Source organism: Centroberyx affinis, unplaced genomic scaffold (genome assembly GCF_046629955.1).
Source record: "Centroberyx affinis isolate AG114_WGS23_722 - 3 ecotype Tasmania unplaced genomic scaffold, CSIRO-AGI_Caff_v1 ptg005424l_1, whole genome shotgun sequence".
In the NCBI taxonomy this organism is placed as follows: domain Eukaryota; kingdom Metazoa; phylum Chordata; class Actinopteri; order Beryciformes; family Berycidae; genus Centroberyx; species Centroberyx affinis.
In genome coordinates this window covers 18,091-29,893 of record NW_027282713.1, presented here as the reverse complement: position 1 = coordinate 29,893, position 11,803 = coordinate 18,091, and the positions used below count along the sequence as shown (strand labels likewise).

Below are 11,803 nucleotides of genomic sequence, written 5' to 3'. Positions count from 1 at the left end.
GTTTTGAAGCAGTTTGCTTTCATAATTTAAGAGGACATATTTCTTAAGTTGAAAAGCCATTCTTTAATGCATTTATTTCCATTTTATCAAAGCAAAATATAAACATTCCAATTGCACAAATCCACAAGCCAACCAGAACGGTGTAGACGGAGGCTAGACATGTTACACAAGAAGTAAAGCTGCCACACCTTTCAAATACATCCCTGCTGCACTATGTTACACAGTGCAGTTTAAATTAAATGTGGTGATTCCATAATACAAGCATGTGTAGAAAGCCTAGTGTTAAACTGAGAAGCATTCAATCCCATCAGGTCTTCCCAGACATTGCATCTGACTAACAGTAATATGGGGAACTAGAAGAGTTTCCGATGACTGCTTGGCATGGAAACTGTATCATCCTTATGTGCTCTACAAAAAACAGTAGCCCACAGGATTAATCAGGGCTTGGCCATCACCCGTGACTCAATTTCCATCAAAACAACAAGTTTTGTTTGCAACACTGCGAGTTGCTCTTTGCTACCAACTGTGATGATTCAGAAGTTGGAACTATTGTTTCAGATAAAGAAAGAGTCATTTCAATGTTGTTTACATTCTGAATTGACCCTGGAAAATCCTACTTTCCCCTGCAATGGAGAGGCGGTGAATCAGTGAGTATGTCTAACAGTAACAGACAAATTAGCCCATCTCACAGTATGTCACTGTGACTCCTCCTTTACAAAATGCCCACAGTCCCTTGAATTTACAGTCCACCATTGTCAAACAAAAGCAGGCTGCTGCCTTTCATGGACTCCACTGTTCTTACAATAAACCTGGATGTGAAAGTTCAAAGTCCAATATCCTTCTGCGGTAGTCTTACAGACATTTTGGCAGTCAAGTAACACCCCCGCCCCCCACACACACACCCACCCACTCTCTCATCCTCGTCCCTCTCTGTTCTCTATCTGCCTTCCAGCGCCTTGTCTCTGGCGATCACGGCCTCGTCGAACTTGATCATGAGCGTGGTTCCCTTGTGCCAGTGGACGGTGACCTTGGCGGGGAAGCCGCTGTGGGTGAGGACGGCCTCCACGATCCCCCCGGTGAAGGCGGCGCAGTTCAAGGTGCTGTTCTCCTTGGGCACGGAGATGTAGGAGTTGACCAGCGGCTCCTTCTCGATGATGTAGTAGGTCTTGTCGTCGTCGTTGGCCTGCTCCAGCTTGTCTGCCTCCTTGCCGAACAAGGCTCTCCACACAGACACCTGCGTGACACAAAGCAAAGCAGAGGCTGACACTTAATCTGTAATGCACGATTATATTCATTGATTATTTTTTCAATCGATTAATCATTTAGTCCATAAAATGTAAAAAACAATGACAAATGTCCATCTCAAGTTCCCAGAGCCCAAAGTGATGTATTCAAATTGCTTACCTAGTCTGACCAGCAGCCAAAACCCCCCCCAAGTATTCATTTCATAATGATATGAAATGGGTCCCGCCCTCACAATTGAATAGCTTTGAAAATAGTTGTTCTTATCATGTCACGTTTGCAAATAACTTTCCCCATCACCTATGCACGCGCGCACACACACGCGCGGTCTCCCTCTGAAGCCTTACCTTGATGAACAGCAGTATGTTCAGTACTTTGGTCTCTCTCTTGCCATTCTTCTCCCTCAGCACCAGCACGTCCAGCAGGCTGGCCCCCACTCCCTGGCCCATGTCCGCCAGGCGGGCCTGCAGCTCGGACACCGAGTACACCCGGCTCTGGCAGTACTGCACCATCTCCGAGAACAGCAGGGCGAAGGCGCTCACGCTCACCTCGGTTTTGGGCCGGGTGAGAGGCCGCTCCAGAATAGCAGACTTGCCTCTGTTGAAGCGAGTCTCCATTGTCTACTTAGTTGTAGCGTTAGATAAAGAAGAGGAGGGAAGAAATGTGTCAACAAAAACGCATGCTAAGCTAGTGTAGTTCAAACTAACTGGCTAGCCAACAGAAACTGCTTAGGTTCAGCTGCGGTGCTCGTGCGCAACAAGAAAATGACAACTGAGTTCCTTGAGCCGGGTTGTAACAGCGAGTATGACTTTGTGTACAAATGCTAGGGAAATTTTGCATTTCAGCTAGCAGAAGCACAAGCTGAAATGCAAGCTGAAAAGAAACAGACTTCATTTTTTCACTTACCACTGTTGTTGTCGCTTTGATTACTTCCTGTTCCGGGTGTAAACGTCACCTAGTCACATGGCATGTTCCATAAATACCTCTCCCAATATTTAGGTGACCAAAGGTTGTTTTATTTCTACATAGACAGAGATGTAGTGGAGGATGAAGTTTACCCACCTTAATAATTACCCACCTTAGCTTTAACTGCTATATCCAAGTATTATCCGAAGTATTGTTTCCAAATTAACATGCTATTTCAAGATTTTGCATTCTCTGGCTTACTTCTGAAACTTACACTTACAGAGGCGTATGTGGTCCTTGTCAAAATTACTATGACCATGTACAATTATGAAGTGTTTACATCGCTGACTGTGAAAACAGGCCAGGTAGAGTGTCTAACTACTGTTGAGAAAGGAAATGTTGTATCTGATCTTGTTTCCTTATTTGTCATTATCACCATGTGTCATTAGTAAGCACATATACAGGCCCACGCATGTCACATGAGCTGGTAAACATTAACCATAAGCCTGCTATATCTTTCACTTAAATGTTTATTGAATGATATATGAAATAGGTGTCAAAGCTGGTATAAATAGTCTTATGGAGAAAGAGTGATACAAACCAATATTAATATACTCCTAGAAAGTATTTATTGGTAACCAATACATAAAGTAAACTAACAGGCCTAGACTACATGACACACTTTAACCCAGGGCTAATCAATATTTGGAGCCATCAGTGTACAAAGAGTACCCTCCCCTATTGGGACACAATACTGCAACCACGCACATACACCTACACAAATACATTTACACAGCGAGTCTCTGAAGTTGTTGTGAAGAGCACAACCTGCGCTATTCAATACAACTTTTTGGAAAGGCTGCATGGGATTATTGTAGAAGTTCCTTCATGCCTTACTTAAGTCAAGTAAGGTCGCATTGGTTTATGATCATTCAGTTGGGAGAAAGCCTCATTTTGGTTGCCTAGCTTCATTTTTACAGAGAGGTGCTTACTTTAAAAGCAACAATTAGGAGACTCAACATGACTTGGTTTGGAGCTTCGTTCTTCTTTCTCCTGGCTGTATCCTACTGCACCGTCTACAGCAGACCTACAGGTAACTTCAATTCATTCAAGATATGTAGACGTTTGTGTTTCAGAACATTACCATTTATTTATATTATTTATTAGTTTATTTGATAAGGACAATACAAATTAACATAGTGCCACTTCAACTGTACAAACAAGTTGATGGTTACAAACAAGTAGCTGCCACTTTCCAACTCCTGTCCCTACTTAGGCTTTTCTTAAAAAGAGAAGAAAAAGAAAAAATGAAGAAAATATCAAAGTTACATACAATATGATTAAACATGCACACAGCTCTATCTACATGTGTAGATAACATTCACAACCTGTTTATCTAAAGCTATTTATTACATCGCTTCTTTTTGGCATACTGATAATATTACGTTTGGTTGTTTTCTACCAATGGCAACCCATCGTCCACTTTCTCTCTACTGGCTACTGAATATGACCCATGTTGACATCTGTGTTAAATTGTGTTTTATAAAGCCATGTAGGATGGGCCACAGCATGAGTGCCATCTTAAGTAACTAAAGAATTTGTTTGTTCGTTCATTCATTCATTCATTAATTCGTTAATAAAGCACTGCAATGCTCCTCTCTCTCTTCTTCTTTCTCCACTTGCTTTGTTGTCAGGTGTCCACCTGCGGAACATGGTGAGCTTCATCAGTGCTGTGGAGCAGGTTGAGGACTCCAACCCTGGCCTGTCCCCTCTGGCTCTGGTCAGGGCCCTCCGGACGACTGCCGGACACGATGATCCACTGACCGTCCATTTCCTGGGTGCTTCGAATAACCTCAGTGACACTCACGTCCTAGAGACAGCCATCTTGAATGCCTCGTCCTTCAGCTTTTTTGACAAGGCCATCCACCACATTGTGACAGACCACGGGGAGGAACGAGGGGTGGTTCTCGCCCCAGATGGCACCACGGTAGCCCTGGCGCCTCTGCTGCTAGGCCTCGAGGTGGGACTGAAAGCCAACATGGAGGCTGCACCAGCTGTTGGGCTATTCCCTCTCACCTTAGCCAGAACTCTGGGCCTGTCCTTCGTCAGCCTTCAGGACTTCCCACCGTCTCACCGCCTGGGGCCAGACGGCTGCTGGGACAGTGTGCTCCAGCCTAAGATGTTCAAGCTGTCTTGGCCGCCTACTTTGGCCACTGATGCCCTCATCAACGGGGGCATGGATGGAGCTATACTGGGCGCTGACCTCAGCAATCTATCCGCATCTGAACAACCACAGGCCCTCAGCCAGACTCTGAAAAGATACTACAGTTATGTTCTTCATGAGGGGCAGGGGCTCGACGCTGTATCTAGCCATGTTAGCCCGAGGCGAAGGGAGATCTCTAGATCCATTCTGGAGCCCCTTGATCCTTACAGGCAGGTGATGGAGACACTAGCATTGGTCTGGAAGCTGGAGAAGACAGAGTGGATTGCCCTGGACACTGGGGTGGACAAGGCGGTGAAGGATGGATTGCAGGCATTTGTCCACAAGTACTGGGGTGAGCTGAGAAAAGATCTCAGAAAAGTTTCACTTAGGGCCCCAAGGCTCGGCTTTTGGAGGGCCAAAGAGTCCTGTAGAGTAATTACTCTTGTTGGTTATTTAGTGCCTCATTCATGGAGACACTGTCATTAAGTGTGGTGTGGCAATTCTGGCTAGAACCTCTAGTCTAGAGTTGGAAATGCTGAAGATTGGACAAGGTTTGAGAAATACTGAGTTGTCTGGTGCTCTAATCTGCTGCGGATATGTGCACAGAACTCCATCCCCGAATTATAACAAATGATTATCCTCTCTCCTCTCCACAGACTGCCCTCCAATCATCCCTCGGTGCCAGTGGGGGGCAGAGCCCTATCAGGGTACACCTATGCCACTGTCCCTGCCCCTCCACTTTCTCTACATCCACCACACCTATGAGCCATCCTCGCCCTGTTTGTCCTTCCAAAGGTGCTCTAGAGACATGAGGGCCATGCAGCGCTTCCACCAGGAAGACCGCGGTTGGAGCGACATTGGATACAGGTAACCAATCTTGTTGGGTGTAACAAATGCAATGCAGGTAGGTACCTTGGCTTGAATAGGAGGTCATTCATATACGGTTAATTTCAGTGTAGGTATTTGCCAGAAAGCCACTGTTTACATGCATCATTTATCATATTAGCACATATTTTTGAAAATGCATTGGATTCCACTTTAAAATGGATTGGGTATCAGTACTCTCCAAACTTTCTTTCTCTAACTTTCTGTGTCCTCAGCTTTGTGGTGGGCTCTGACGGCTATGTCTACGAGGGCAGAGGGTGGAACTACGTCGGCACACACACAAGGGGGCTCAACTCCATGGGGTACGGTGTGTCGATCATTGGTAATTACTCTTCCACCGTGCCGCCCCGCCATTCCATGGACCTCCTGCGCCATCGTTTGGTCCAGTGCGCAGTAGACGGAGGAAGACTGGCTGCCAACTTCATCCTCCACGGGCACAGACAGGTGGTGAACTACACCTCCTGCCCCGGGGACGCCTTCTATTCAGAAATCAGCAGCTGGGAGCACTTCAGGGTACGATAGGACTCCCTGCTTGTTTGGCTTCTCGTTGATCATTAATGGCCCTTTGGGGGATGATAAATGTCACTGGCGGCTGTTGGTTCTCTTGATTGTTTTTAGGGTTTCAGTGTATGATAGGGTTCAGTGATTACTATAATTCTCTGGATTGTGGGCTCCCTGGTTGAGCTGCGATTCATACAGTATCTTAATGCAGCTAACCCAATTCAAATCTACATCTTCCTCAATAACAAAGGATTAATTTAACACAGTGTTTCTTGAACCATAGGAAAGTAACATGGGTTGAGGGACCTGGTCCCCACGTGGCAGAGTACCAGTATGTTCAATGAGCCGTACTGAGACTGAATTGACTAAATCTTGTCCCAGAGCTGAGAAAGCTCAAGAATAATTTGTTTAAGCTTTGAAAACATTGGCTTAGTGCTTTGCCAGTGAGGGCATGTCAGGCAACATACAGTAGAGTTCATTCAGGTGTGGGTTTCCTGAAAGGACCTTAGGACTAAGATGACCATAGTTCCAGCATAGGTACAAATCAGATCATCAGGATGTTGTGTAGGGTAAACCACTTTAGTTTACCTACTGTTGTATACCTGGAACACAATTTACCCACCTATTTAGGCCAGCATCAGTGTTTACAATATTAAATTCTGAGTATACATTATAGTAAGTAGTATCAAACTGATGTTAATTATATGATTATCTTTTTAGGAAAAAAAACATGAATTAATGCATTTCTGAAAATATAATTGATTTGTATTTATGTTGGTGGTTGTTTGCCTTATGATGATCACTGACCTCAGATCATAGTTTACCCATCTTTTTATTTACCACTACATGTCTGGGCATATTGAATGGCCAACTTTTATGACCAGAGATGTGTGAATATAAATGTTAATGGTCAGAGAGTGATGGGCTCCCCAAAGGGAGTAAGATCAACTATGTTCCACATTGCAAATCAGATTATCTCTGTCCCACAGAGATAATCTTACCTATAGCCTATAGTGGAGATCTTCATGGGATTCTCCTTTATTATTTCACAATCATCTTATTTCTCCTCTTATGATTTTACAGGAAACAGCCTCTCCAAAAACAGAAGAATGAAAGAGACAAGCAAACTGGAATAAACATGATTGTTTCTAATATTTGTCTTGTTGAATTGCCTTGAGTCTTCCAATGACAAGGATTCATTGCCAGTTATAGCACCTCTAGTGGGAGAGTTGTTAAAAGCGTTCAAACACAGAGAGAACACAACTGTATTACAGTATTTTGCAACTGTTTGCAGTATAAAAGTGAAATGAAAAAACAAACCAATTATCCCTATTAGATTTGACAAGCATTCCAGCTATGTGTCAGCTATTGTTCGAGCAGAATATTGTTAATCAGAAGAATTAACATTTAATCATTATTTATTGTCCATTAACAAAAGATTTATTGAACATTTGTGTTGTTTCTAAATGCAGTAAGGCACTTGACAAAGTGCTGTACAGAAATTACAGATCAGCTAAGAGGAGTAACTGGTCTAAAATCACTGTAAATCACGGCCTCAAGTGGGTTATTTTTTTTTTTTAACCGGTAATAATTAAATGTTATATTTCGACCTATCAATGTACAACACTGAACAGTAGCTTGACAGCGTGATTGCTGAGTGACACTTAAGTCGTGGTGTGAGTGGTGATTTTTGGTTTGCACTCATTTAAATGAGTTGATATGCAGTCAAATGTGTCTTCGGCCAATCAGAACTGAGGACCGGGACTATCTGCTTCAAAATCAGTGATCTCGGATGTTTTGAGACTGATTTAATTTCATAGATCAGATCTTGTCTAGAAAACAGAAAACAGGCACAGCGTCCCGGTAGACGTTGCCGTTGGGATCTACCAGGTCGGCCCATCTGACGTCACAGTCGATGCTGAAACTTTGAGGCACCACAGAGGCTACCATGCCGAGGGGAAGGAGGCAGACCAGGGTTAAAGTTCCCGCTGTCTTGGCCCCTTTAGCTAGGCCCTCAGCCCAGTCACGCCACCAGCTAAACACACACACACACACACACACACACACATACAGAATGGATAGAGAAATTAGGGTGATTGTAGAAGAAGAGGCAACATTAAAACTATATCTAAAGCCCTCTCCGGACGGCATTAGCATGATGAGGCCAATAATTTGATTTTGCCCATGTACATCGGTAATTTCAGTCAGCAACAAGTTGTGCTTAAATCCATCATCTCTTGTACTGCTTATTTAAAATTCCATTTGTGTGTTTATATTCTATTGGGCTTTTTCCCCTGCTGAATCCTATTACTTTTGCTGCTGCAGTGATCAAATTTCCCCCTCATGGATCAATAAAGTTTATCTAATCTAATCTAAAGAGAAAGAGAATCAATGACAAGTTTGTTCCGGACGGGATAAAATTCCTGTAGTACTGAGGTAAAAATTACCAATCATCAGACCTTCCCTGGTAATACTAATGCCATGCAAAGAGGGCTTAAATCATATTTTGAAATCATCCATACCCACATTCTACTGAGACCTTTCATATAATTGTTTGTGTATTGTCATAGCACTTACTCATTCCTTCATACAGTAATCATATGAAATTATAATTAGATCACAATTACATGAAAGGTCCCAATAGATTATAGGTACAACATGGGTACAAAATCATAGACTGCCCCTCATAGGAGGACTCAAATAGAGCTTGTATCTGAGTCCAGCCTAGCTGTGCTGTGATGTGACAGGTTTACCTTTTGGCCGGAGCCTCATCTCTCAACTCTTCAGCCTGGATGCTGACATCATCAGACAAGGACATGGGACGTCCAGATGATCCCCCTCCAGTCATGAAATGCACCATTCCAGCACTATCAAACCAAATAACAGACACATGAGAGAAAACAGGGCATTCAACAAACATCCGGCCTTAGGAGTTTGTCTTCCTTCACCCAGGTTGGTAAATTAATTCTAGTATTGTATGAATCCTTGTATTCTAAAATCAATGTTGGAGATATGTGAGAAGCAGAGAATGTTCAACTTACAATAAGTCCTCTAGCTGTTTGCTCTGCAACTGGGTGGTAAGGTGCCTGATGTTTTGTCTGAGGTCCTTCAGGAGAAAGAGAGAAGACATGTCAGATAGGCACAACAATGAACCACACACACACATTCTGTGCAGGACGTACCTTTGTGATGTTCCCATCCTCTTCCAACTCTTCGGCTTGCTCTTTCAACTGCAAAGTATTCTATCAGACACACAACACTTGTCAACAACTCTATCAGCGTATTCATGTTGAAGTATGAGAGGCATTTTACACGGGCATTTTATGTCAAGCTTTGTGAGCGGGCAGTGCTTGGAAGTGCTTGGTAGTGAGAGGGAAGGTAGTCCTTCCAGAGGCTTCAGGCTGTTTGTACCTTTCCTATGAGTTCATCCTTCTGCTTCAGGTCGAGCTGAACCTGCTTCATTTGGTGCTGTAGAACACATAACATAACAATGGACTGTGTTGCTGAAACAAACTAATAAAACAGTGTAGAGGGGTCAAAGATTTATTCATCATTTATCAATACAGCATTATTTGGCAATATTCATAACTGCTCCTAGCATTGATTACATCCAAATTGTTGCCAGTATGTACTGAACTCCAACTCCTGCCAGTAAAGCTTTCTGAACTGAACTGAGAGAGGGAGACAGTGAAGCCCAGTTACCTGAAGAACCTGCAGTGTGGCCCACAGATTGCTAAGCTTGTTCTTATCCTTCTGGCTCTGGGTTTGGAGTCGGGGCAGCTGAAAGACAACCAAGTCAGAACGAGAGTGGAATACAGAGGAGGATGCTGGGAAATGAACGCCAGCCACCACCTAATTGCTGCTACATTTTGGCTGTGGCTGGACGTCATTGCGGTTAGCTGGTGAAAAAGTACATGGGAGAGACAAGCACAGAGAGAAGAGATGGATGAGAGGAAATGGCAGATTGTTTCACTTGTGGTACAGGGTCAAAGGTCATACCTTGGCTTTGATCTCTTCCTCCTCTTCTTTCAGGGACTCCAGTATCTTTTTCTACACAAAACAAATACAAGCAATAGAATCGGGGAAATTATTGTTGGTAAAGTTTGTCTGCGGCTGGTAGGTTTGGCTACTACGACTGAATGACTTTAAGAGGGAGGTAGAGGAGGAGAGTGCAAAGGAAGGGAGGAAGAAACGGAAGTCTGGTCGCTCACCAGTTTTCTTATGTGGCTCTCGTTGTGCCTGTTGACGCTCTTCCCCTCTGACAGACGGTCCCGGGTCTGCGTCAGTTCATCCTCTACCTCGCAGAGTTTAGCCATGGACTGCCTGAGCCTGGGGACCAACCAGCAACCAAACCCTTCATTTGGAGGTTCCAAAAAACTATTAAAATGCCTGGGGAATTTTGTAAAGCATCAGCACATGCGGCCAATGTGCATTTGCTTAGGAAAGGAGAGAATTGAATGTCTGGCTTCTTACGTTTTCTTTTGTTCAGAGAGGCGGTTCTTCTCAGACCGAAGCACTTTGACTGACTCTGCCACATTGTTGTAGTACATCATCTCCACCCACTCCTCCATCTCCTCATTTAACTTCCTCTGCTGTCTAATGCTGAAGTCCAGCTGGAGGATCCTTTCACGCAGCTCCTGTTTTTCCCTACACACACACACACACACACACACACACACACACACACACAGACCAGGCCAGAAAAGTTTATAATACCCCGACAGATTAAGATGTCTGTCTCTCATAACATATGAGACAGCAGATAGAGACAAAAAGACACTGTCCATTTCATATTCATTCAAAGCAATTAATGTGGATTCACTGAGACTCACGTTTGTGCTGCTTCTTCTGAAGCTAACCTCCAGGCCTGTTCCTCGCTGGGTGTGTTTGAAACATCCATGATGTCATACAACATTAATGTAAAAAGAGTTGTTTTTTTCTTCAAAACCAGTGCTGAAACATGTTGTAACAGCACTGAAACGTGCTCTGAATCGAGTCCAAATGATTTGAGACTTGTTACCGTTTGCTGACCGTCAGATACATTATGACGCGAGAGAACTCGAAAAAACACCATGACGTCACCTTGGTCTGCCATCAGTGGCAGGGGAAGCAGGCTACTAGCAACATAATGCTAAATAACTAGCAAAGACAAATTAAAATGGTGATAAAATGTTTGTTACTGCAAAAAAAAAGTGAGAATCTTCAAAGTTATCTAATTCTTACCACAGACGATAAGAAAAACACAACAACATCTTTCTCCCACACTTTAAATGTACTCACTCTTCCACGAGTTTTCATCTATATGTTTCCTTTTATGTTTTATTATGGAATAGGCTACATGCTCCTGCAATGTGAGAATATTAGTAAAAAAAAAGCTTGCAATAAACACAAATAAATAAGCTATGGCTAGTCAAATGATAGAGATTCACTATAAAGAACAATCATAGTGAACGAAGTCCTATCGTCATGGAAACCCCCCTTTCCCCCCTGTCGCCCGATGCGTTCCATTCTCTTGCATGACGTCATGTCTCTCTGGCAATTCAATGTTTTTCTATCAGTAAACGTTACACACCTCGTTGACCATGACCTGACTTGTCTGAGTAAGTATAGAGTTAGCTACAATTCCATAGGAAACAGAATTGAAATTGAATTGGGATTTTTTTTTTCTTACCACATATCTGAGATTAGTGCTATGATCAATACTGAATATCACAAAATGTTAACGGGACCTTTCAGGTGGTATGTGATGCTTAACATGTAATCATAACATACATTGTGATTGAATTATATTATATATACTATATTATTGAATTATAGTATTTGATTTGTTGAACTATCTTTTATTGGATTCATAATGTTTGATTTATAATATTTAGCAAGTCTAGACAAACTCTCTTAGAAGTGGAATTTCATGGAATTTATGTTTCCTGTCATTCCAATTCAATTCTAATTCTGTTTCCTTACAGCTGGGTGACATTCCAACAATTCCAATTCTAACTCCAGGAACCGAATTGTACTTCACCATGCATTCTCAATTCAATTCATGAATGGGCCCAAACCTGGCTG

General features: G+C 43.0%; 2 protein-coding genes across 2 annotated transcripts; one reads left to right on the top strand and one right to left on the bottom strand.

Moving 5' to 3' along the window:
- Positions 1-911: 911 nt before the first annotated feature.
- Positions 912-2,168, bottom strand: trappc5 (trafficking protein particle complex subunit 5). Its single transcript, XM_071546740.1, has 3 exons — positions 2,149-2,168; positions 1,590-1,862; positions 912-1,234 (listed from the first exon to the last, which is right to left on the bottom strand). Exons 2-3 carry the CDS (start codon positions 1,857-1,859, stop codon positions 938-940), a joined length of 567 nt encoding a protein of 188 aa, XP_071402841.1. The 5' UTR covers positions 1,860-1,862; positions 2,149-2,168; the 3' UTR covers positions 912-937.
- A 1,000-nt stretch (positions 2,169-3,168) lies between these two features.
- pglyrp2 (peptidoglycan recognition protein 2) lies at positions 3,169-6,850 on the top strand. The gene is made up of 5 exons (XM_071546739.1): positions 3,169-3,241; positions 3,843-4,703; positions 5,008-5,218; positions 5,452-5,749; positions 6,821-6,850. Exons 1-5 carry the CDS (start codon positions 3,169-3,171, stop codon positions 6,848-6,850), a joined length of 1,473 nt encoding a protein of 490 aa, XP_071402840.1.
- Positions 6,851-11,803: the final 4,953 nt, after the last annotated feature.

What these genes read in the sequence shown, in the direction of transcription:
- trappc5 (XM_071546740.1), bottom strand. Translation starts at nt 1,859, where the DNA reads ATGGAGACTCGCTTCAACAGAGGCAAGTCTGCTATTCTGGAGCGGCCT. An exon ending in ACATACTGCTGTTCATCAAG is followed by an intron (nt 1,235 to 1,589) that starts GTAAGGCTTCAG and finishes TGTGTCACGCAG; the next exon opens with GTGTCTGTGTGGAGAGCCTT.
- pglyrp2 (XM_071546739.1), top strand. Translation starts at nt 3,169, where the DNA reads ATGACTTGGTTTGGAGCTTCGTTCTTCTTTCTCCTGGCTGTATCCTAC. An exon ending in ATTTGTCCACAAGTACTGGG is followed by an intron (nt 4,704 to 5,007) that starts GTGAGCTGAGAA and finishes TCCTCTCCACAG; the next exon opens with ACTGCCCTCCAATCATCCCT. An exon ending in TGGAGCGACATTGGATACAG is followed by an intron (nt 5,219 to 5,451) that starts GTAACCAATCTT and finishes CTGTGTCCTCAG; the next exon opens with CTTTGTGGTGGGCTCTGACG.